The sequence below is a fragment of the Myotis daubentonii genome, chromosome 13, assembly GCF_963259705.1.
Source record: "Myotis daubentonii chromosome 13, mMyoDau2.1, whole genome shotgun sequence".
Classification (NCBI taxonomy): domain Eukaryota; kingdom Metazoa; phylum Chordata; class Mammalia; order Chiroptera; family Vespertilionidae; genus Myotis; species Myotis daubentonii.
Genome location: NC_081852.1, coordinates 16,641,956 through 16,667,496, shown reverse-complemented (window position 1 = coordinate 16,667,496; position 25,541 = coordinate 16,641,956). Strand labels below are relative to the sequence as shown.

Here is a 25,541-nt window from a genome sequence, read left to right as displayed (position 1 = left end):
AGTGACATGGATTGTTTTTATTTATTTCACCACTTGTGTACAATAAACCAAGAAGCTCAGAAAAGGAGGCTGGTAGAAAAGAGGAAACATGTTTTTAAAAATGTTTTAAAATTTAACAACAAGTAAGATGGAGGCTGGTGAGTTACAGAAATTGTATTAACTCACCCTCCCCAACCCCGCCACCAATGGACTGAGTTTTCTTCTCAATTTTCTTTCTCACCTGGGGGGACCAAGGAAATTCTGTGAGGGAGTCTCTGCTTTTTGTCAGGAGACTGGAGGAAGGGGGAAGCTGCATTCAGTATTTGATCTGATTGAACAAGACCACTGACTAATTATTTGAAGTGAAATTCTTAGGCTAATTAATATTATGGTTTGAGAGCCGGCATAATATAGCATCGAGAAATGTGGACCTTGGAGGTAAACTCCAGGGTCCAAAGCCTGGCTCTGCCACTTACTATGTGACCCGTGGCAAGCTACTGAACCACGCGTGCCTCAGTTTCACCGTCTATAAAATGGGATTAAAATGACCCAATTTCATAGTATTGTTTGGAACATTCCCTGGGATAATTATACATTGCATATGTCAATGCACATATGTATGCAAACATATCACATACACATTTACATATAATATGAACCCATGCACCAACCACTACTCCGATTCTAGAAGCACTTTCTTCTCTTTCAGAATGTTCTGTCTTCCTCCCTCTCCCTACCCCCAAAGACAGCTGGGCCCCAAAAGAAAAGCCACAGTTTTTGTCACTATTTTAAAGAAAACGACTAACTATCGGGAGGGGTTACCAGGGGCTTTAGAGAATCTAGATGTCAGATGCCTGAGGTTCGGGAGCAGGTGACCTCCCGGCTCTCAAAGGCCCTTTTTTCCAGACCTGGGCCTTGGGGCCAGGAGCCCCTGGAGGGGAGGAGGAGGGGAGTTCATGGTTGCAGTGTTGGTCCAGCCATCAGACACATCCTATGGGGGTGCACAGGGCCGCCCCCACCTTTGGCAAGCATAAGCTGCCATTGGAGTTTGAGCCGGCTTGTCCCCCTCTTCCTCTGTCCCACTTAATCCCACGTCATCCAGCAAACTCCAAGCAGGCCTGTAGGGGGAGCCAGAGGCCTCCCCTTTCAGAGCCCAGAAGTCCATTTCAGCTGCAGAGAGCTCTGGGGAAGAACTGGGACTGGGGGCCGCCCAGGGCCTCTTTTGTGCCTTTTTTTTTTCTCCCTCCTACAGTCATTTAATTTGGTTAAGGTGATGGGGAGTTTCATTTTGATAGTGTAACCAATGATTTCTCTACATCCGCTCAAGGAAGTTATTTACTTCTTTTAGATATAAACATTTTACCTTTGGTCCTTTCAATAAAAACCACTTCCGTAAACGTTTGTCGAGCTACCAGTGTTTGAAGACTGTCCTGGGGGCCCAAAAGGAAAAACTGGGGTGTGTTCTGTAACAGGCTCAGGCCTGGAGCTGTGTGCCCACGCGGGCTTCCTGGGCGATGGAGCCACGTAGAGCTCTCAGCTCTTCCAACAGGATGATGAGCGACAGAGCTTGGGTTTAATTTTGATTAATGTGCAACTAAATAGCTAAATGCGGCGAGTGCCCACCACATTGGACAGCACAGCACAGGTGGGACGCCTTGCTGTTTCAAGCACACTCCCCTGAACGCTGGGCATCTCCTGGGACTACAGAAATGCAGAGTCCCGGCTCCACCCCTGCCTCCTGAGTCAGAAAGGGCCCTCTAGCAAGATCGGGCGCTCACATGCCCACCGAAGTGCAGGAGGCATCCTCCAGGGAGGCATTGGGGCACACTCAGTTAGGAGCCATACACCCTTAGTGCATTCAAATGCAACTGGGGGCCATTCAAACGCTGAGCCTAGGTCACCCGCTGCCCCCAACCCAGAGACTTCGACTGAGCTGGCTGGAGGTTTGGCCCAATATCCTGAGTTTTCAAAGCTCTGGGGGCGGAAGGGGGGAGGATGGGGGGGGGGGAGGGGGCGTGGTTAAAAGACAGCCAAAGGACAGTGGTTCTCAAAACTGGGTGAACATCAGGATCACCAGGAGGCTGCTGGGTCAAACTCGGAGAGTTCCCAACCCACAGGGTCCTGGCTGGGCTCTAAGACTCTGCATTTCTCACAAGATTTCCGGGGCTGCTGCTGCCGGTCCGGCAATCACACTCGGAGAACCACTGGCCAGTACTTTTAAAAGCATGGGCTCCAGAGCCAGACCGACCTGAGTGCTGGATCATTTACCACCTGGGGAAGTTACCTACCCCTAAACCTGGACCCCCAAACTGTAAAGGCAGCCTCAAACCATTTACTCTCTGGGGTTGCTGTGCACATTAACTGCGATAATGCCCAGGAGATGCTGAGCCCAGTGTCTGCTCTTCGTAAGCTATTAACAATGGAACAATGGTTCATTATCATCATTATTATAAGACTCATTCATTCATTCATTCATTCATTCATTCATTCATTCAACAAGCACAGATTATGTGCGGGGAACTGTTCAAGGCACCGGAGACACAGCAAAAGCCAAGACGGCCAAGGTCCCTGACACACTGAACTGTGGACCTGCATCCTAAGTGATTGTACTGCTCTCGCAGCGCTGATCATAAAAGCAGAGGGAACAGAGGTCAGGGAGGAATTCACTCCAGCAGGGAGAATGGGAAGGCTGCACAGGAGGAGAGGGAGGCTGAGCTCAGTGGGGAAAGGGCTGTAACCAGAGAGGCAGGCGGGGCAGAAACTCACTCCTGGCTGGGTACCAGGAAAGGTGCAGCTGGCAAATGCCTACCAGCAGATGGATGCAGCTGGGGTAGGGGATCTGAGGGGAAAGGGAGGCTGGGAGTTGGGTCTGTGTGTCTGGCTGGGCTGCCCAAAAGGGGCTGCCTCCACTCTCTGTTTTTGTTTTGTTAAATCTCAACACACTGAAAATAACCGCTGTCCGAAAACAGAAACCAGCGAAGGCTTTCACTCTCAATTATTCTCACCAAATGCAGGGGCTGGTTAGGGTCAGGCCCAGGTATTAAGCTCTCCTCACCTGGGGTTCTTCAAGCCAGAGAGTGGCCCTGGGCCAGACGCCTTCTGAAGTGAACGAGCAATAGTGAGACCCTGAGATGGCAGATGAGCCCCTGAAAATGCCCGCTCGAGGGGAGTGAGGTTCTGACCCCATGCACGGCTTCCCCTGGGAACATGGTGGCATGCCACCAAAACTCCACCTCTTGGCACTCCAAAATTCTGGCTTTTCTCTGCTCTTTTAAGTGAACTCAGAACGGCAGAAAGCAGGAGTTCTCAGAAAGGAGAGCTTTTAAGCAGGGGATATGCAGACCTAACTCGTGCCCGCAGTTGCTGCAGCCACACAGAAAGGGTGCCAGAACTGGGCGTAACTTGCTTAAGAACCATGGATGGAAAACAGGCATGTCTACAATTAAAACTCAAACACTGCCCTAGCTGGTCTGGCTCAGTGGATAGAGCGTTGGCCTGCGGACTGAAGGGTCCCAGGTTCGATTCCTGTCAAGGGTACATGCCTGGGTTATGGGCTCAATCCCCAGTAGGAGGTGTGCAGAAGGCAGCCGATCAATGATTCTCATCATTGATGTTTCTATCTCTCTCTCCATCTCCCTTCCTCTCTGAAATCAATAAAAAGATATTGAAAAATAAATAAATGAATAAAACACAAACAAAAACCCCTACATGGGAGTGAGCATACAGGGAGGTCTCAGGCTTGCTCACATAGCGGGCCGGGACAGTGCAGGTGACAAGGGTGCCGCAGCCCTGAGCGCCTGCAGAGCTCCTGGCCTCCACGCTGTGCAGAGTCCCCGCTCTAGGCTCCCTGGCTCTATGCCTTTGGGCAAGTTACTTATCCCCTCTGAACCTGCTTCCTCTTTGGCAAAATAGGCAGAATCATGCCCTGCCCCCCAAAATGTTCGTGTTAATCCTTAGAACCTGTGACTATGGTAACTTACACGGGAAAAGGCAATCACAGTAGCAGACACATTAAGGTTGCTAACCAGCTGACTTTAAGATGGGGGACGATCTGGATTATCCAGGTGAGCAGCTGATATAATCACAAGGGTCCTTAGAAGTGGAAAATGGAGGCAGAAAAGACAGTCAAGAGAGGGGATGACAGAGGGCAAGAGCAGAGCGATGCTCTGTGAGGAGGACTCAGCCCACCACGGCTGGCTTTGAGGAGGGGGCCAGGAGCCAAGGATGTGGGTGGCCTGCGGGAGATAGAAAAGGCAAGGGAATGGAGTCTTCCTCAGAGCTTCCAGAAAAGAGCACGTTGTTATCTTAGCCCAGAGAGACCTGTGTGAACTTCTAACCCACAGAGTGAAAGACAATAAACGCGTGTTGTTTTAAGACCCTACGTTTGTGGCAGTTTTACCGCAACAAGAACAAACTCACTCCTCGCCTGGCCAGGTTGTGAGGCTGATGCCTGGCACAGGGAAAGGACACTTCCTATCCAGGCTGGTGTCCTCCGTGGGCACTCGCTGTCCTCCACGCTGGAGACTGGCTCTGTCTCCCACTCTGCGGGCTCCCCCGCCACAGCCTCCGCTGGCGCCCCTCCCAGAGGCCACCTCGCCTTCCTCCGCCCACAGCAGCTCTTTCTCCTCTGAACGCCCAGGGCCCTGACAGGCTGTACCTGGCAATTTGGGCCTTAATTACATAGCGGGCAGTGTTACCTGCTGTTGCTGCCTGTGTGTTTATTTTGGTTCCACAACTAGATTGAAGCCTTAGTCTCAAACGGGAACGATGTTTTGTCCTTTTGTTGCTGTTGTTTTTAAGAACCTGTACTCTTTTTCCAAACCTGTTTTTATCACCTTATAACACAAACACGAACTGCCCGGGCATATTTTATAAGCAGAGAGCCTACGTCGTTTGAATTGCCTTATGGCAGGGCATTAACTCTTTCCTTTTTCTAGCAGAGTTTGCTGAAGGTTCTAAAGTCTAAGGGCCAAGGCCAGGCCTAACATCGACCAGGGTCCATGACTGTGGCTCCTCACTAGGCTCTGACTTGCTCCGTCAGAGAAGCGGGGCCAGAGGATGTGGAGAATCACAGTGAGGCCCAGAGTGGCCAGGCAGGTGGCCCTCCTCCAGGCGCTGAGCACACAGTAGGCGCTCCGGAAAAACAGTTTCATTGACTGGCCAGGGAGTGCATATTTTTTCTCTCCTTTCTTCTTTTAACCACACAAGATGACCCTCAACAAAAATATATGAACACACAAAGGAGCCACAGCCCACGGGCCTTCCTTAGGGATATAGTTCCCAAAAGCATGAGACACACAGAGAAAAGGGCTCTCCCCAGAGCATATCATTCACGTCTCAAAATAAGACACATCTCTCATTTCATGGCCTATTTATTTTAGGGAGGGAGGAGAATAATTTTGTGAAAGAAACAGAAATGAAAAAGCTGGTGTGTGGGAACAGGAATTAAAATAAGCAGCGACGTGCTGCCTGTGGACGTGGATGTCCTCACGTCCTGCTGCCTTATTTTGGTTCCTATTCTGGTTTGTTTTCTTCCCTGGTGCTCTGTTTTTTATTTTTTATTCCTTTTAATCCTCACCCGAGGATATGTATTTTAGAGTGAGGGAGGAAGAGAGAGAGAGAGAGAAGGAGAGAGGAAGAGAGAGAGAGAGGGAGAGAGGGAGAGAGAGAGAAAAACATCAAACAGTTGCCTCTTGTACCTGCCCCAACCAGGGATGGAACCCACGACACAAGTTTGTGCCCTGATTGGAAATCGAACCTGCCACCTATTGGTGTATGGGACAACACTCCAACCAACTGAGACACCCAGCAAGGGCTCTTCCCTGGGGCTTTAAAGTCTGACAAGTAGGTGAGAAAGAGAGGCCCAGAATGATCATTAAGTTCCTCCTATGTACCTAGCACTTCACTCACATTACCTCACGGAATCCCCACTTCAACCTTATGAGGTGAGTGCTATTAACACCCCTATTGTGCAGGTGAGAAGGCGGAGGGTAAGACAGGAACAATGACCTTGCTCAGAGTGACCCATCAGCAAGTGGCTGAGCCATGACGTGAACTGAGGGGGTGGAGCCAGAGCTCATCTTGGATCCTCTCTGCTCTGTGGAGTAGGACGCGTGGCAGCCCCCATCTCTCTCAGGTGAGGCAGAACTGGTCCTCAAGTGGCTAAGGTGCCCCAGGACTCAGGTACACCTGTGTCTCCCTGGTCCCAGTGGCCACTCTAGAAACTGGGCGTGGGAAAGGACACGTGGGAAGAAGTCATGAGGGTGTGTGTTCTTAAATAAGATCTCTGCCCCCAGCGAAGCCCTCAGTGAGTGAGAAGAGATGGAAGGTGCAACAGCTGGGTCATCCCCAACCCAGTTCCTGAAACCCCAAAACTCTCCAGGGCAGGACCGATGGAGAAGAGCACAGCCTGCGGATGGACATAAAGCCAGACCAAATCTGGGACAAATCACCTTTCATCACGCCCTGGCAGTGTGACCTTGGACCAGATACTTAACCTCTCTGAGCCTCAGTTTCCTTACCTGCAATATTGGGAAAATCATTCCTAGCTGAGGATTGAGTTCATGTTTGTCAGAGCACCCAGAACTTAGTAGAACCAGAATAAATATTAGCTGTTATTAGTAATACACTATCAAGGGCACAAAGAATATGCACAAAAATGGAAGTAAATACCACACTATATATAATAATGAAAGCATAATATGCCAGGTGCCTGCCGGCGGCTAGAGGGAAGCCTGGGTCCTGGATGCCAGAGGGAAGCCGATGCCAGCAGCTGGGGAAGGAAAGCCTACTCTTGCACGAATTTCGTGCATCGGGCCTCTAGTACTACATATAATAGGCAACCATATATTAACAATAAGAAATCAAACGTGGGAGGGTTGTGCTGTGGGAAAGACAGTGTGGGGAGTCATGGCCTTCCCTGAGTTTTAGCCCCGAAGTGCCAGCTGCAGCCCAGACCTCTGTCTGGACAGGGCCACGGAGGTGTGAGCGGGAGAACCAGGAGATGCACTTTCCTGCAGCTCAGCCCAAACCTCAGTCAGTAAAGGCAACACCTTTCATTTCCTGAGAGGAAGGCGGCACCTCCTGAAATGCCCCATTTAATGAGATGATTCCTTCTAGTTTACATGCCATGCCTCATGGGAATGTTCATTTCACCGCTGGCAGCTCGCTGGCACAATACTTGTCTCACAGTGTAATAGCCCAGGTATTAAGTCAGACATGAGGACCGCCTTGAAATATTATCACACTGCATTCCCTTCCACAACAGGCAGGCCAGTACTGAATCTCACTCAGGGGCTTCGTTACCAAAGAACAAGAAGTGTTGTTATTACAGGTGTTTTCTCCTACAAGAGGTGAAAGGTTAGTTGTTTATTATTATTATTACTAATTATCATTATCATTATTTCAGGGCCCAAAATGTCATTGGTCTATGATTTCAGGAAAAGTGCCTGACACATAGTAGATGCTTAATAAATACTGTTCAATTCATGAACAAACTGAAGCACATTTAGAGCATTTTTTGAAGAGCAACCAGAGTAGATACAAAATGTATCCCATGTTCTTCCCTTTCCTTTTTCTTCCCCCTTTTCTGTTTGCTCTGATGGATCTCACTAGATCAGAACACACCTCCAGAAATCAGGAAGAAGCCATCCACAAGAAGGCATGGGCTCTTACAACACCCAAGGTCTCCTGGCATAAGACACTCTAGGGCACATTTCACTCACAAGGCAGAGGCTCAGCTCCACACCCTTACCCGGGGGAGACCTGCTGGCTGCAGAGGGGTCTCCACCACAGTCAGGAAGGGGTCTCCTCACCATCTAGGACCACAAGGCCCCGGGTAGAATGGATCCTTACATGAAATTCAAATTCAGGAGCTATGAGGACTGGCAGTAATTATGGCAACCCTACCATTTTTCAGATGGGAAAACTGAGGGTCCAGAAAAGAAAAGTGACTGTTAAGTGCACAGAGCATAGCCAAGAAGAGAAGGCACATTCCTTTTCTTCCTTCCATCCTTCTTCCTTTCCCCCCTCCTTCCTTTCCTCCCTCTTTCTCACTCTTCCCCCTCCCTCCCTTATCCTTCCTCTCTTCTTCCTTCTCTCCCTTCCTTCATTCTTTGCCTCTTTGTTTAAGGCTGTGTGTGTGTGTGTGTGTGTGTGTGTGTGTGTGTGTGTGTACTGTTTGCAATGGGATGGCTAGGAAAAGCCCTGGTTAGCAGTCCATATGTAATTTTGAAAATGTTGATGATTTAATTTCACTAACTTCCCAGTCCTCCCCAACAACCTAGACCCCAAATTTCCCATCGATACAAGCATCGTAGAGACTTTCTGAGCTAAAAGAACTGTAGAGATCGCCTAGCCCAACCTTCAGTATACAGATGAAAAACAACAGGTCAAGTGATGAAAAGTGAGTCCCTGGGTCACAAAGCCGTTTAGCAGCTAAGCTGAGGTGTCTGGAACCCTTGGCCGCAGAGCACATCTGGGTCATACTGAAGACATCTCTCAGATTTGCGTGCAGCTCAATGGGCTCATTGTGTTGGCTGGAACACCCAATCTGAGCAAACACGTCTCAAATCAAGCATGAGAAAACTGGTAGAAAACAGTACCCTTATAGGACACACACACATGTGTGCATGTGATTATTGCATATGCTACATATAAAAGAGGCTTATTTTTAAAATATGATACTATGTATATAATAAATTCACAGTGCTAGCAAGAACATCACAATATATTGCTAGTAGAAGCATATCTTGACACATTTTTGAAATGTTATCCATCAACATCTGCACAAAGTAAAATATACATATTCAAGTCCTCTCCCAGAAACCTAGAACTATCTATGCAAATAAAATTGTACAAATACGTGGATGAGTATGTTTATTAGACCATTGCATACAGTAGAAGAAGAAAATGATTGCGTGGTTCATCATTAGGGTTATTGCTGAATAAACTGGGGCACAAAAATATATGGAATTTTGTGCTGAACGGATGTCCATCATTTATTAGTAAGAAAACCAAATTTTTGTACAATGTGATTCACACAATTATCTTGTACAAAGACCACCACTTCTAGCACACTATCATGTGTGAACATTCATGCTTTCTGTGGTGGAATGAATGTGAAGGAAAGTTGTCGGGCCTGTTAACACTGAGAAGCTCAGAGAGCAGGCAGGGAGGGGGGAAGAGGGTAATATGATTAATATTTTCTTTATGTAAGCATTTTTTAATGTTATACTGAAAGCTCAGGCAGTATATTTTTTCTGTGGTTTTCATATACTAGAGGCCTGGTGCACGGATTCGTGCACCAGTGGGGTCCCTCAGCCTGGCCTGCGGGGATTGGGCCAAAACCAGCTCTCTGACATCCCCCGAGGGGTCCTGGATTGCGAAAGGGCAGTTCTCGGGTGAAGCACCCTAGAATCAGGCTCCCTCCTCCCTGGTTCAGGGTGCATCACCTGAGAACTGCAGCTGCCAGGTCACCACAGCTCAGCAGCTCCTGCATTGAGCATCTACCCCCTGGTGGTCATTGCATGTCATAGTTACCGGTCGGAGTGTCTGCCCCCTGGTGGTCATTGCATGTCAGATGGTCATTTAGGCTTTTATATATATAAAAAAGCTTCCACAATGACAAAACCGCATTACCTGAAGCACAACCTGTGCAAATCCTGTGGTCTGGTGCTCCGAGAACTGTCCCCATCAGCGTCTTACACTCCAGGAGTTGTTCACATTAACACACACAACTTCCTTCCCGCAGAACAGCCCAGCCCTCTGACCCACCCTGGAGTCTCTAATTCAGCTATGGCCCTGGAAGCAGGAGGAAGAAGGGAAGAGAGGCTGACTTACCAAGCCAACTTCTGTTTAAGTACACAGACACAAACACCGGGGGGACCGTGAAGAAATCCACCACAGAGTTCACTTCCAGCCAGAACCACAGCTTGTCGTTGGCTGCAATAAACTGGGGGAAAGAAAAGAGGGAAAAATGAGAAGCCTGGTTCCAGCATTCAAAATATACTCTGCCAAAGGCTATGTTTTGGTTTCTTGTGGGGGTCTGGAAGGAGATGTTATATTCTTCTCATATCTACACCAATTAGATGCTATTTTTGTCTTAGAATTCAGACAGCCATTTCTAAAGGCTGTTCTTTTATTGCTTGCTATGTTGGCCTTGGAGAAAGCTCAGGCAGTATATTTTTTCTGTGGTTTTCAACTGCATCAGATGGAAGACTCTCTAATGTAAATAAAGCGTATATGGATGCATTCATTCATACACACACACACACACCTCTGTAATCTACCTCTGTACCACTCTTGTCATAAACAGGGTGTAGTGTAACCCTCCCAAGCCCCAAATTCTGCTACCCCCTGATTCCACTGTTCTCTCAGGATTCAGCTAAGCGAGCCCTGATAAACAAACATTTGAAGGTAAAAAGCACTTGTTTAAATTCTGTTTAAGGGAACAATGCCCTCCTGTTTGAATAGAGGGAAGAGAAGTAGTTGGCCAGTGGAGGCATAATAGTTATTTCAATCCCCTTTTCTCCCCCTGTGAACACAATGAACATGTACTTCAGAAAAACGCTGCTCTAAGGAAAAGGCTCTCCCACAGGCGAACACTCGGGACAGGGCTGCTGTGTCCCCTGGGAACACTGGGCTTTGTCTGCCTGCGAGAGCAGACGCTGGTGGAGGATGGCCCTTGGGAACAAGACTTGCACCCCCCACGGCGGTACCGAGCAGTGTTGCTCCAACTTACCCGCAAGCCAAAGTAGAGAAGGAAGAACACGTTGAAAGCCATGTCGATCTGTAATGTGAAATCTTTGTAGAAATTCTGGCAGGATTCTATGGGGCTATTAGACAGGAAGAAGAAAAAGCATGGGGTCAATGAGAGGCACCATCCAGTCTCCCGCAGGCTGCGCAGCGGTGGTGCTGGGGCAGAGGACACAGTGAACGTCCATCAAACAAAGCACTCGGTCTTCCTACCCCCTGTGATCATCAAGCAAGCATCGCCAGGGGGTCTTTCCATTCAACCATCCAGTCTTTTGTTCCGTTGTTTATTTTTATAATTTTGTATCTCTCTATTATTTTCATCATCATTCAACATTTGAGCTAAAAATTTAAAGAAGGTCATGCAGACACCTTGGAGGAAGGACAAGCAAGAGACACTACCAAATGCCTTCATTTCACATTAACCCTTAAAGGACTGACTTCTTTCTTTGAGAGGACACGTCCCAGAGCTGAATACAGTCCCTCACACCCTTCAGCACGTTGGCAGTGGAGCCCATTGCCAATTAAACAGGGTGGCCGTGTTGGGAACCTTTTGAAAGCCAGCAGCTGATGAGCAGGAAAGGACCCAGGAGCGTCTCAGGAAAGCTGTGGAGGAGAGGGTCCTGGTTGATGTTCTGGGGAGACTAAGTGTGGATCCATGTGCCGCATTCTGACCCGGGAAGAAGCATTGCCCAACTGGTAAAAGTCAAGGCCATTAAACCAAAACGTTGAAGCAGTACTCTAAGGGTTAATTTCATCTGTATTGTCGGCATGCAGGTTAACTGGCTCTGTGTGTGTCGAGCAGCGAATGCGGACCCCGGCACACTCTACTTTGTTCAGGAGTAGGCAGATCAAGAGTGTACTACTATACAAACTGGTACGCGGCTCCCGCGTGCCTTCCCGCGTCAAGCTGCTCCGAGGATCAGTGTGTGAAAAGGCCCAAGTCTGGGGCTGGGTGGAAAGCAGGAAAGCCTCATAAGCATCTCAGAGCTGTGAATGAAAATTCGTGGTAACACTCAGGCCAGGAGCATAAAGAAATGAGGTGAGCAAAAGAGAAGTAAAATACTTTCCCCAGATGGAAAGCAACGTGGACCTCCAGGCCAGGAGAGGGCGAGCTTGAGAAATGCGGGATGGAGGATTTCCAGGGTTGCCACTTTGGAAATCACTGTATGCCACACCAGTTAGTATAGTTGTACTTCCCTAAGGACAATGCTTAGTCTGTTCATCAGGCAGGAATCTGTGCAGTACGGGAATGCGGAGCCCACCTACAGCCAGGGTGGGTCAGTCTGTGGGATCCTATTACATGCACTGGATTTAGCCATTCTTATCTCTATCACAGGTCAAACATGCCCTTTGTCACCTCCCAAATCACAAACAGGATGAAAAACCTCCAGCAAAGCATCAAGGGTAATCTACGTTTGCATTTACAAACTAAGGAGACTGAACGGAAAACAAACACTGAAAAAGATGGTTCTTTTATAAAGGGAACAACAACTACTGGGTTTTCACTAAGGCAAGGGGTTTGGAAGAAAGACAATGAATTTGCTTAGACAGGAGAAAAAGCCAGACATCAGAGCCTAGCTCTCTGCCTGCTCTCCTACAAAGGTATCAATTTAAACACAAAAAGGAAAATGCAGATCTAGAGCTAATGTGACATTGCTGCAACGCCCAAGCCATGATGGCATTTTTTTTTGTTTCAAGAACAAAACCCACAAGGTCCCCAGGTGCCGGAGCTCTTAGCTACTCTCGCTGCAGAGAAAGAAAGCACGTGAGGTTGGCTGAGCGGAAATCCACTCCAGATCCCAAGGGGTGAAGGGACCTTGCATCTCGTTGCAAAGGTGAGTGTAGGTGAAAGAGGTGAGCAAGAGCGTGAGACCAGGGAGCTCTGTTGGTAAATATGACACTCACATCTTCATGTGTGCCAACAGCAACTTCGCTGTGCAGCATAGATTCATATTCATCAAGACTGACGTGTATTCAGTCAAGAAGACAGAGAAACCCACCATCACTTCACCAAGACCAAGTGATCACTTTACTATTGCCCTCACAATAGCTACTGGAGTTACGGATGGCATGTTTGGGGGTCCTGTGAGTTCCCTACCTCCTATTATTCCCCTGGCCCTTATGGATAACTTAGTAGTTACCCTGAAATACATCTTGAAGGGAACGTGCTTGCTAGACTGTGGAAGAGGACAGAACAGTGTGGGAAGAGCTGTCAGCTCAATGCCATTGAGGATGTTTTGGTTCAACAACAATGGAAGCAGATGTTCAAAAAAGTATAAGGAATCAGGCTGATCAGGCTGCGGAAACTTCTTTCCACTGTTCCGTGTCCCCTTGCCATTTCTGCTGCTCCCTCCCATGCTGCCCATTTCCAAAGGCAACAATGAGAGGGCTGATGCTAAAGGACATGGTGTTGAAAAATATACCTCTGCAGCACCTCTGATTTACAAAGAACAATGTTGAAACCATAATAGACCTTTTTTTCTGTCAGATTTAGAGCCGATTTAATCATTGTTTCGTATCATTCCTCGAGTCCTAGACTTGGAGCTGAAATAATAGAGGGAGTAAATTATGCGCTGGTGCTGCAGCCCTTCCTCAGCGGGAGCTCACCAATAAATGAGCACTCTGCTGAGATGAAGGAGCGAGCAGGAGGGAAGCAGGAAATTTGGGGGGGAAACAGGGCCAGCCCCTGGGGCCCAGGTAGGACCAGAGTAACCAGGGAGTCAGTTTTCTACCCCCTTTAGCTCTTTAACTTGCTAAAGAGCCCAAGCAGAAATGTCCTGCTGAATTTTCTCAAGTGGCAACAGAACTGTTGACCAGGATCTGCTCCGAGATCAGTCTTCCAAGGGCCTTTGGTCCATGGACTCACACAATCAGAGACCAGGAGGGGAAGTTCTACGTTCCCCAGATGGAAACGACTCATGGAGAAGTTCATGGATCTCACAAAAAGAAACTACATACATAATTCAACAAACAGAAGGGTTGGTTGGCCATATCAGCCAGCCAGGATTTCTTTTCCTCCCAAAGAGATTTTATCCTAATGATTAACGCTCGTTGTAGAATGGGACAATTACATAGAAACTCCTCTTCCTTCTTGTGTAAAGTAGGAGAGTTCCTTGTTGAGATACACAGAAATTCCAAGAGCTAGAAAATAAATCACTTTTTTAAACAATCAAGGAGAGTGACTCGGGGTTACACACTTAGATTTAAGTCGCCATTCTGATGAGCATGCCCATGGCAGAAATGGACCTGTGTTGCCAATTAAAAAATAAATAAATAAAAAGTGGAGTTTCAAAAATTAAGATGAGGACCGCTAGTTCTAATCCTGGCAGTAGAAAATGGACTTTCCCTAACTGTCCTTGGTTAATTAATGACAATAATTAGAGGACACAAGGTACATGGTAAGCTGATGAACTATTTATTCCTCAGTCCCCATAGTTCATGGATCAAGACTGATACTAAAACCTTAGGCAAATGATGGGTTTTTACCAGGACCCCTGGGGACACCTTCAATAAAGCCTTCCTCCTATGGGATGAATATTCAGTGTTAGATAGAGGTTGAAAGACAACCTCCCATTTCCTCCTAACCATCAAGCAATCATATTTCAGAATTTAGCTCTCTCTGTAAAGGAAAATAAGATTCACACAAAGTGGGAAATATATCTCTTTCTTCATCCATTTAACAACACAACATCCAATGAGGCCCATGAGTAGGAACAGTCTTTCCTGAAGACGGACTTAAGGGCGTGTCTTTCCCAAGCACAAGGCAAGCCATAGCGTCCCAGGTCTTCTCTCAAAGGCAAAGGGGGAAAGACAAAAATCTCACTTCCCACAGTTATTCCTCTGGACGCCTTGTATCATCTCCAGGAGGGAAGTAATTGCCCTCTCTTCTCAGCCTCTAAACTTCCCTGCGTTTTTCTGAAGTCTGTTTGCCTCCCTGGGTCTGGTTGTCCAATCCTGTGAAGATACTTGTTCAGGACAGCGGTCCTCAAACTTCAGCCTGCACCTGGAGGGCTTGTTAAAACATTGGTGGGCCCACCTTCCAGGGCTTCTGATTTGGTAGATCTGAGAGAAGGTCCTGAGAACTTGCATTTCTAACGATTTCCCAGAGGCTGCTGCTCATGTGGGGACCACACTTTGCGAACCACTGCTCCAGACCTTTCTCGGGAAGACACACTAATCACAGGGGTTGCTGCTTGAGAAGCTCTGCATTCAGACCTGAACGGTGAGGATGAGGCATTGAGACCACCCTCAGATAACCAGCTGCATACCATGTGACTAACTGCTGAGACCAAAGGGTTGGACAGATATTTTCAGTTTCAGATGTGGATGCGGGGTCAGGGGGCGGGGGAATTAAGACGATTCAGGGAAGTAATTACAACACTGCTATGCAAGCTTCACCAATGACATTCTAATTAACCACCAGAGCGTGCCCGGGCAGCACATTTATAGTTCAATATTTAAAGGAAAAATAATGATGAGGAGGTTATCAAGACCATTATTTGTAAGAGATAAAGAAATGTTAAGCAGCTTAGGCACAACAGCAGCAAACATCTGAGATGATTTAATAAATAACCACAAGAGAGGGAAGGGACTAGCGAGGCACTTTCTGAAATAATTTCCAATATTTAAATTCTCCTCACTCTTGTGGCTAGTACCTTTAGAAATTGGATGGAGACTTTTCAATATCCACCTGGGTAATGGATCACCAGAGTTCAGGCCTACAGCACCAGAGACAGGGATCAATACAAAGAGCTTAATGATCCCAGACTCTTCTCCTAGTCCTATCTCCGCAATGTGGCCAGATTAATTTAATTAAAATATGTCATTCATCCACCATCATGGCTCCCTCCTGCCTCACGCATCTACTCAGCCTGGCTGGGAAGAAGCTCTAAAACCCCACCTCTCCCTGCATCTCCCATTTTATACTCTGCTACGCTCTAGCCAAGCCCTCTGCTACTATGAGCTGGAGCCTTCATTATTTCCTGAGTGTGACCCACATGTTCCTAATTCTAAAGCTATGCTTTTGCTGTGGTCTCATCAGATGCTCCTCCCTCTCTGTGCTCAAACCCTAGGCAGCCTTCAAAGCTACTGAAAAGCATGGCTCGGCAAATTACTCATGCCTCACTGATCTCTCCCACCTCTGAATTCCTATGGCATTAGGAGCAAGGAATTGTAAACTGTCTTGTAATGTCGATTACCATTATTTAATTCAATGTAATAATGCCTGGCGATTGTATAGAGTTTACTCTTCCACTTGGTCCTCCTAACTTGGCAAAATAGATACTGTGTTATCATCTCGCTTCTGCAGAGGTTCAGCAGAGAAGCAGAGGTTCAGCACCCCGCCCCCCAAGGTCATGGAGCTCAGTGGTACAGAGACTCAACATCCTTTCTGCCATGCCACCTCCTTCTCCAGATGAACTGCAAGATCCTTGGAGATAGAAAAAGACATAAGACATAGTATCTGCTATTCACAGAGCCTGACCTCGAGCTTATGCAAAAACGATAGGATTGACTGACTTATGGAGGAGGTAAAACTATTCTAGAAAAAAATCATTCATTTGTTGAATAGTCTGGGAAAGTCTAGAGGCAGCTGAGCTATCTGGCCTACATCTGACCCTTCTCTGTCAAGACTGTCATGGGGAACATTACAAATCCTCAGAAGTCCTTCCTGGGATCCTGAGCAGTAGTGGTATCATGACGCTTAACCCCATCAGCTGAGGGCAAGTTTCTCTACTTACGGAGAAGTAATTCCCAGTTATCCAGATGTTTAAAGATGGGTGACCCTCAACATGCCCCAATTTTCTCTCACCCTCTCCTATCCTAGAACAAGAATGAACATAGTCATGGATAATGATATTTAGATACTTTGAACACTTCTTCTAATTATGGACTAGACAATCAATAAGCGTTGCATCCCATTCCATTCTATCAGAATTTTAAAAATTATGAAATCATATAGATTATGGAACCTATCTGCAACAGGGGGAGAAAATCTAAGTGATTTGAGGGTTAGTAATTTAGTATCTGGGTTTATTGGATAAGTTAAGTGCCTCAGTTTTCCTGCCCACAAAATAGGAATAAAAGCACCTAACTAATCTGAATATTATAAGACCAAGAAATTCTAAAAGCGAAGAAAGTCTTTGCAATGCACAGTTGGCCCTTGAACAACAAGGGTTTGAATTGCACAGGTCCACTTATCCTATATAATAAAAGGCTAATATGCAAATAGACCGAACAATGGGACAACCGGTTGATATGATGTGCACTGACCCCCAAGGGACAGACAAAACAGGAGCTGCCCCCTGGTGGTCAGTGTGCTCCCATAGGGGAAGTGCCACTCGGCCAGAAGCCCTGGGCGGGGCTCAGGGCTGGCAAGCATAGCAGCGGTGGCGGGAGCCTCTCCCGCCTCTGTGGCAATGCAAAGGATGTCCAACTGACAGCTTAGGCCCACAGGGAGTGGGCCTAAGCCATCAGTCGGAAATCCCCCGAGGGCTCCCAGACTGTGAGATGGTGCAGTCCAGGCTGAAGGACACCCCCCTCCCGAGTGCACGAATTTCGTGCACCTGGCCTCTAGTACATGGATATTTTTCAATAAATATGCAAAGTACTGTGCATGTATTTTCCTTATTACTTCCTTAATAACATTTTATTTTCTCTAGCTTACTGTATTGTAAGAATACAGTATATAATACATATAATATACAAACTGAGTATTAACTGACTGTGTTACTGCTAAGGCTTCCAATCAACAGTGTGGGCTATCAGCAGTTAAGATCTGGGGAGTCAAAAGTTGTAAGTGGATTTTTGAGTATGTGGGGATTAGTGATCCTAACCTCTGCATAGTTCAAAGGCCAACTGTACTCCAAATTAGAAATCAATATTTTTACTCATATGATTTTAAGTCTCATTAAAATATCTTGCAAACTAATGACAATAGTGAATTCAGTGTGAATGACATGACACTAATTAATCATTGAGGAAAAATAATAATCTGTTTATAAAATACTATCTTTTTGCTTCTCTCAGTGCCCCCATTTCAATGTCAGAGCTTTGGACTTAAAAGCTTATATTTTTAATGTTGGTGCTTTTGGTGTTTATCCTGGATGGGGTCAGTATTCAATAAATTGTTTGGTTTTTATCATTTTAACAAACAGAATCAACCCTCTTCTATTGATCAGCATTGTGACTTTATCCCAGAACATATGGTAGTAGTTATTGTAAGATGTTATCACTGATGGGTAAGTTTGTGTTCAATCAGTAGTCAATACTGCTGATAGTAACATCAAAATGAGCCCTTGGTTTTATCTTAAAACACGTGGGTTTTTTTAGATCTTTCAATGGTTCTAATGTGAATAGAAAATACTTTTTGTTACTTGCAGTATTGATCTATCATGATCCCAAACCAGATGGTTAAGTGGCTTTGCTGAGAAACGTTCAGTTATGGGTGTGTATCAATACTTCTATTAATCCTTCTGACAGCACCAGGCTTCTAATTATGCCTCTACTCAATTGTGATCCAACAACCACAAACATATGCCTCATTAGGGTCATGCTGAAATTCATTGGAACAAATGGATAAGTGGTATATGGACCCTCACTACTCTTTTTATCCTATGTCTTCTTGAGCTTAATTGATATGGAGACTCCTGGAACAGCAGCAATAGACTTCAGAGCAGTTGTTTGGCTCAGGGTGTCTCCCTGGGTAATTCGTTCCAATAATTAAGCATTCTTCTAGGAGACAAAAAAAATTACATAGATGGCTGATGGAGAGAACAAAATATGTCAGCTCCTTATACATTGGATTTCTCAATGAAGCACACAGATAATTTGTTTTCATGAAACTCAGATGATTAAATCTGTCAATTTCTCATAGAGCTCTTCTAAACGTTGGCACAAGTCTTCAGTATGCTATCTGAGCTTAGGTTCTCCTTCTCATCTTCATTCCATATCTTTTCATCCATTGATGCATCCAAATAAGCAAATCAAAAGCAAAGTGTGGGCATTATAAGTTAACCTCAAGAGTAATTAGCAGTTAGGTAGTTTTGGAGTTCAGTGGAAGAGTTAAAATCCCAGATCTATCAGCTATCAGCTGTGTGATTGAGGACAAATAATTTGATTTCTGCAAGCCGTGGTTTTCTCATCTGTAAATTGGAGATACAGATACACACCTCAAAGGCTGTGATGAAGATGAAATTGAATAATGAGTAAAAAACGAACACTGAACAAGTGGGAGTTATTTTTAAAACTAAGTTAATAATGATAATGACAATAACTGTTTGTAGAAAAATGCCAAAAAAAATCAACAACACACCAATCTCCAAATGAATAAAAACTGATAGAGAAATCAATCATTTCACACTTTACTTTTCCATCTGTATTTGCTTTATCGCCTACTTCTCAGGTGTTGCAACATAATTCAAATGCCCAATAGAATGTTCAGTGAGCTTTGGTGCAGTTGTATATATTGGAGCATTAACTTTGGGTAATATTAAGGAAGAAATACCCGGAAAATTATATTTCCATGAAGGCAGCCATAAATACAAAATTTCATGAGAGAGAAGCCATGAGTCATTTTCAGGCATGGCCACAGGAGATTGTGTGTTCTCCTTTCTGTGGTCTTCAGCAGAGGAGAGAGTTTCATGTGCCTGGTTGGCTTAGATGGACCTGAAGGAGAGCAGGGGAGGGACCAGTCTTCTAAATAGCTCTTCCAATTCTCGTCCATAGATCATGTATTTTTTTCACTGTTGGACTCTTGGAATGATGTCCAAAACAACCTTCCCTCTAATGCTTGTTTTCTCCAGCTTGTCTACAGACTACAATTATTGCAATCACAGTTGTTACCAGAGTAGAATTAGTGTCCACACTTGCCAGCAACTTTTATGTAATAATTCAGAGTTAAGCTACTATACAGAACAGTCTTGCCAAATGAGTGCTGCTTTGGTTTACACTAAACTGTCTGAGGAGTCCTGACTGCCTCCTTCTCTCTCATGTCCCTGCCTCCACTGAGCTAGCCATCTCTCCTTCAGTAAAACTTGTTTAGTAAAGACGTGATGAGTAGAGGGTTCAAATAATACTCAGTGCACTCACGCTTAAGCACAAAGACTAAGAGCTCTTCAAGGGCAGGCTCAAATAGCCATATACAGATGTGGGGTGGTGCATGTGGGTGGGGGTGTACCCACCGCAAGCGTACACACACACACACACACACGCACACACACACACAGCCCTCTGGCTCAAACATACACTCTCTGTCAAACCCCACTCTGGGACCGCCCACAAAATAGGACAGCCTGGGTGAGGTGATTAGAATTGGGGGGAAGAAGGGAAAGGAGAAGAAGTCCCAAGTCTGAAAGGGAAACAAGGAAGCCAGATACATGTCTGGCACGGGAGCAGAACCTCTGACCCTGGAGCCACCCTCCTCTCAGGCCTACAGAGACCTGAGGAAACGAGAACAGGGGCTCATCCTGCTGCACCTTCTGCCTCAGGGCCTTTTTCCCGTATGTGAAAGGCCATACATGTGTGAGGAAGCTCATGCACAATAATCTCCAAACTGTAATAGCCAAGAGTCAGCTCCTGGACGCTGGGGAGCAACTGCCCGCTGTCCTCCTTTCTTAAGAAGAGAGCAGCCATGAGGAAGAGCCTGGGACAAGGTTTCAAGGGATTTGGGCCTTGAGACTTCCCAGAGAAGAAACTTGCCTAATTGCACAGAGAAGGGCAGAGCTCCTAAGGTGAAGCCTGAGCTCTCTGTTTACAAAGCCCGTCCCATCAGAACAAGGCTGAGCATGTGTACTGGGATTCCCACAGCATAACGGGTTCAGATCACTGTGGTCCTCTCCAGCCTTTATTGGGTACAGACTTCACGATTCTTCTGTCTGAGCCTTCATCTCCAAATGTTTGCCTTGGACTCATCTGGGCATTCCCTGGTCACACATTCCCTAAGTCCCCTACTTAGCTTGTGCCCTACGCTTCCACCCTTGCCTTCCTCCCTGACTTTGACATAATCCTAACATACCTGGACAACCTGACCTTAACAATGCCTTTTGGCTATGGGTCATCCTGCAAGGACTTAGAGTGGAGAAGCCAAATCTACTGACTCCACTACCAGGCCCAGCCTGTTCTGGGTCCCAGACTGGCAGGAAAATCAGATGGGGGTAACAAGGATGCCTAAGACAGACAGATGCCTTTTCTATTCTCTTCCACGGACTTCAAACTTTGGCCAACAGCCCAAGAGATCTACTACAGTTTCAACCTGCTCTCTCCCAGCCACGCCTGGACACAGCCTGAATGGCACACAGTCCCCTCAGTGGTCTCATTCAAATGGCTACTCTTACGAAGAGTGTTAACACCGAAGGCCTGCCTGGTATTGATTTCAGGAGGCCCGAGAGCATTGGGAAACAATCATTATGTAAGGAAACAGTCACTCCCTCTATCTGCTGCTCCACTTTGAAGAATAGAAAACACAGTCACAGAACATCCGCATATATTCACCACAAGGACACTGCCATCGGGAACAGTTACAGGTGAATCCATACGTGAAGCCAAAGGATAATTATGATAGCTTTGTTTCAGACATCCTGGGGTGTTTTTGTGTTTTGTTTGTTTCGTTTTACTGAGACAGGGAGAAAGACCTGGAACAAGTCTTCCTGACAACTGGCGTAGAAAACAATTACACCTTTATTACACAACGGAATGAAAATAGCTGTGTCTTAGCTCTGGCTGTTGCTGACAGCTGAGGCAGGGACGTTTTGTATGTATTCCTATTTAGGAGCTTTGTTGAGAGCCCCGCAGCCTCGAAGCCAAAAAAGAGAGCTGAGATATTGCTGATTGGAGCCCTGAGTCCCTCAGCACGAGCAGGAGTCACGCTTTAGGAATGCCCTAAAGCGACTGGGCAGTGCAGCCCAGCATCGCCCCGGAAACTCAGAGGTGTCACTCACCTTCAGAAACAGTCATCATCAGCAAGGAAAATGGGAAGGCATTCTTAAATCCTATGATGATGCAAGCAGATCTTCAAGTATACATTTAATTTCCTTCTCAACTACTTTGTGAAAATAACTTATCCCCTGGAACCTTTCTTTGCCTTCATTCTTCTCTCTCCCACTTGCTTCTGGTTGGCATTGGAAATCACTTATTTATCAAACTTCTCCTGCTCATGCCACAGAAAAAAAGAGTTCTTCCCACCCTACAGTGCTGTCCACTTGATTCCAGGATCCAAATTTGGAAAAGAACAGCATGAATGACAGGCTCACTAACCCTTGCCGCCCCTGCAGTTCCCCCTTTTCATTCTGTCCCCATACCTTTGATCTTCTCTAGAGCTATTTTCCCCATCGCCTTAAAACATCTCTCTGAGGGTCCCAGGAGGCCCTAGGAAGCTGATTTCTTATGATTTTCTCCTTTGTCTGCACAAATGGACCCACTAATGCCCTCTCTAGGCTGGGATTTCAGACATTTGTTCATTTTATCCGGAAGCACTGTTTTTCTGAGAAGGAGGAATGGGTCCTCTACTGAAGCACCTTGCAAAGGAGAACCAGTTGTTTTCTTTAGCCGCCCTCCTCCCGCCCCTCCAAGCCAGAAGCTCTGGCAAGTGAGAGCATTTCAACCCGCTGGTCAGAACCTCCTGCTCTTCACAGGGCTGCACTAGAATCCCTCCCCGCTCCTCTGGAAAAGGGCAACGCTCCCATCCCAAGGACCTTTAAACTGGTGAGGAAAAGGACATGTGATTACACTGCAAGCAAAGTGTTGCTATAGGGTGATAGCATGGGTTTAACAGGACAGAGGAAGGGGGAGTATGGAAACAGCTCCAAGCTACTACATCCCCCTGACAGGAGGGAATCACAATTCTTGAGGAAAAATCAAAACAAGATAGGAAGCCTTCATTTTTGTGTCATTATGATTGCTTCCTGCAGAGTGTCAATCTGAGAGCCCTGGCAAGCTAGTACCACCAGGATTTCTCTAACAAGTTTATTCCTACCCAAGGATTATCAGAGTTGGGCAATGTCCACCTGTCATCTTCCTTGAGTTGCAGCCAAGGTATGTCTATGACGTAAAGCATCTAATTATAGGAAACAGCAAAAATTGCAGTAAGAAAACAGATTCTGACCATCACGTTTATAAAAGTGCATTCTGAGAAAAGAAGAAACCAGCACATGTAAAAAAGAAAAGCAGTTTTAAAGAAAGTCATTAGGCAGCCCTAAGGCAAAACTATATTTCAACGAGAAAAATTATCAGTTTCTATTCAGTAATGCTGAACGCAGAGCCAACGTTTTACATCTATCAAATCTGAATTACACAATAAACCAAGACAAAGACCAATGATTGTATTTCCCTAGGTATTTAGCTTAAGAGGTGTGTGTTTTTTTTTAATATGAACATTTGAACATTTACTAGATCCAAACAAAACCCAACTAGGTGCCTGGCCAGTGTGGGTCAGTTGGATGGGCATCATCCCTTGCACTGAAAGGTTGCCAGTTCGATTCCCGGTCAGGGCACATGCCCTGGTTGCAGGCTTGATCCCAGGTAGGGGGCTTGCAGGGAGCAGCCAATCAATGTTTCCTTCTCACACTGATGTTTCTCCTTCTCTCTCCCTTCCTCTCTCGCTAAATATCAATTTAATTATATATATATTTTTTAAAAAAATATATATATATATTTTTATTGATTTCAGAGAGGAAGGGAGAGGGAGAAATAGAAACATCAATGATGAGAGGGAATCATAGATCAGCTGCCTCTTGCACACCCCCCATTGGGGATCAAGCCTGCAACCTGGGCATGTGCCCTGACCAGGAATCGAACCTGTGACCTTCTGGTTCATAGGTTAACACTCAACCACTGAGCCATGCCGACTGGGCTAAAAATATATTTTTTAAAAGCCTAGGTAACATTGTTCAGGAAGATGTGAAAAGTATTGCAATACTAGTCCCTTTGGACACGGATCACTAGGTAAGTTGTTACTTGGAAAACTGACCCTCACTTCTAGATTCCTTGTTCACCTCTGCTCAGCACATGCCTACAAACAGATTTATGTCTCTCTTTCCCAACATTCTAGTCTTGAATTTTCAAGGGACAAGGTGGCCTTTGTGGTGTCACAGCAAACTGGGGACCCACAAGGACGTCCAATGAGAACCCTAAGTCTCAGTGCTTCAGTCGTCAGAATGCTCGCCCTCCATTCCATGCATGTGCCCAGTGCTCACACGTGTGGGTCCAGGCCTGGGGGGAAGCACGAGGCATGCACGGGCCGTGCAGGAAAAGGCTCTGGTTAACCTGGGGCAACAGCCGAAAGGGTGAGGTTGCAGCATGCAATGGAAACCACAGCTTGGCCTCGCTGCCATGCAGAAAGACCTACATCAAAGAGTCTGCAGTGCGGCTCCTGGGTGAGAGTCGACATGAGAGAGGTGAGTTACTTCAGCGATGAAAGACACGGGCACATGTTCAAACCACTATCAACAGGACACTGTACAGAGCGCCGCGTTACACGGGAGAAGGGGCAGCTTAGGGACAAGGAGGGAGGGACAGGGAGGCAAGGGAGGACAGAGCTGGCCACTGCTCTGATGAGATGGTGTCGCTGCTGACCCTCGGACGCGTGTCTTTGTATCATGCGTGCTGCTTTGACAAATAACCTCATTAGAGTCTTTAACATCAACCACAATTTTGAAGGCATCAGTTACATCAAGATACACACCATGACTTCCGGTTACAGTTCGTTACAAAAGCAGAGCTGGGCTGGACGGATAAACAGGAGACAGGAAAGTGCCAACATCCTGAACACTTTGGGTACAGAGTTCATGGTGACACCTGAGGCACAGTCCGGCGCTGAAGGAACCCCACAGTCAGAAAGCTCGGGGTGGTACAAGGGTAGGTAACTCTATGCAGCTAAGACCCCCGAAAGCCACCTACCACCCTCAATTTGAACCCACTCCCCAGAGAGCCATCTGTTCTTCACCTCATCATCATGGCAGGTCAGCAGAGAGCTCCCACACATGCCTTGACCATTTCACGGAACCTTAGTTACAGGTGAGATTCCCCAAAGGTGTTTTTATCAAAATCAACTGATCGGAGGAAAAAAAAAAACGCATTTTAAAGTTCTTCTTAATGGCATAGCAATACTATTGACTAGGAAAGGGGCCATGGAGCTGCCCTCTGAGGCCACACGGGACATCTAAGAACTGCTTTTCTAGAAACTGCCCGCTTCACATGGACACTGTCTTCACCCCCATCCCACACCCCCTCCGCCTCGTGATCCCTGACACCTTGAGCACAACTGGAAGGATGGTGTGGTTTAGCCCTCACTCACAACCTCCTGGTTCTGACTGGCAATAGTGAGAGGAGAGCAGGCTTTCCTCTTCAAACCTTTCCCTTTTCATCCCCTGTACGTGTGAGCAGAGCTCTGAGAGGGAACTCGGCCATGTGCATGAGCAGGGCGCTAGCTCAGCCGGACACGCTCAGTGAGAGCGGAAAGCGCCCCAACTCCAGCAGCCCTGGGCTGGGCGAGGGCGCGGGCAGGCAGCGCTGCAGGCACCGAACTCCGGCTTCCTCCCGCACCGCCCTCCGCACGCCTTGAGACGCAGCTGTTTCCACTGGATCACAATGTATTCCCTCTGATGGATTAAAACCTTAAAAGCTGAAGTGGAACGACATGTTTTCCAAACGATGATGGTTTTGAATGAAAATAGAATAGTCTGTACATTCATTCAACACACATCTCCAAGGCTCTTCTGTGACAGGCACTATCCTAGCTCCAGGGACGTAAACTTCAATCAGAGCTGGTTCCTGCTCTGGAGTAGCTTTCGTGTAGCAGAGGAGCCTGCCCGGAT

General features: G+C 46.5%; 1 protein-coding gene across 22 annotated transcripts in view; it reads right to left on the bottom strand.

Moving 5' to 3' along the window:
- The window catches only part of KCNMA1 (potassium calcium-activated channel subfamily M alpha 1), a 704,741-nt gene that overhangs the window by 276,415 nt on the left and 402,785 nt on the right, over positions 1–25,541 (bottom strand). For all 22 annotated transcript variants that reach the window (XM_059662279.1, XM_059662276.1, XM_059662282.1 and 19 more), the window contains exons 4-5: positions 10,721–10,814; positions 9,820–9,931 (exon numbers count right to left, since the gene is read on the bottom strand). In XM_059662279.1, the coding sequence (XP_059518262.1) occupies positions 9,820–9,931; positions 10,721–10,814 (206 nt within the window). The remainder of the gene's footprint in view (positions 1–9,819; positions 9,932–10,720; positions 10,815–25,541) is intronic.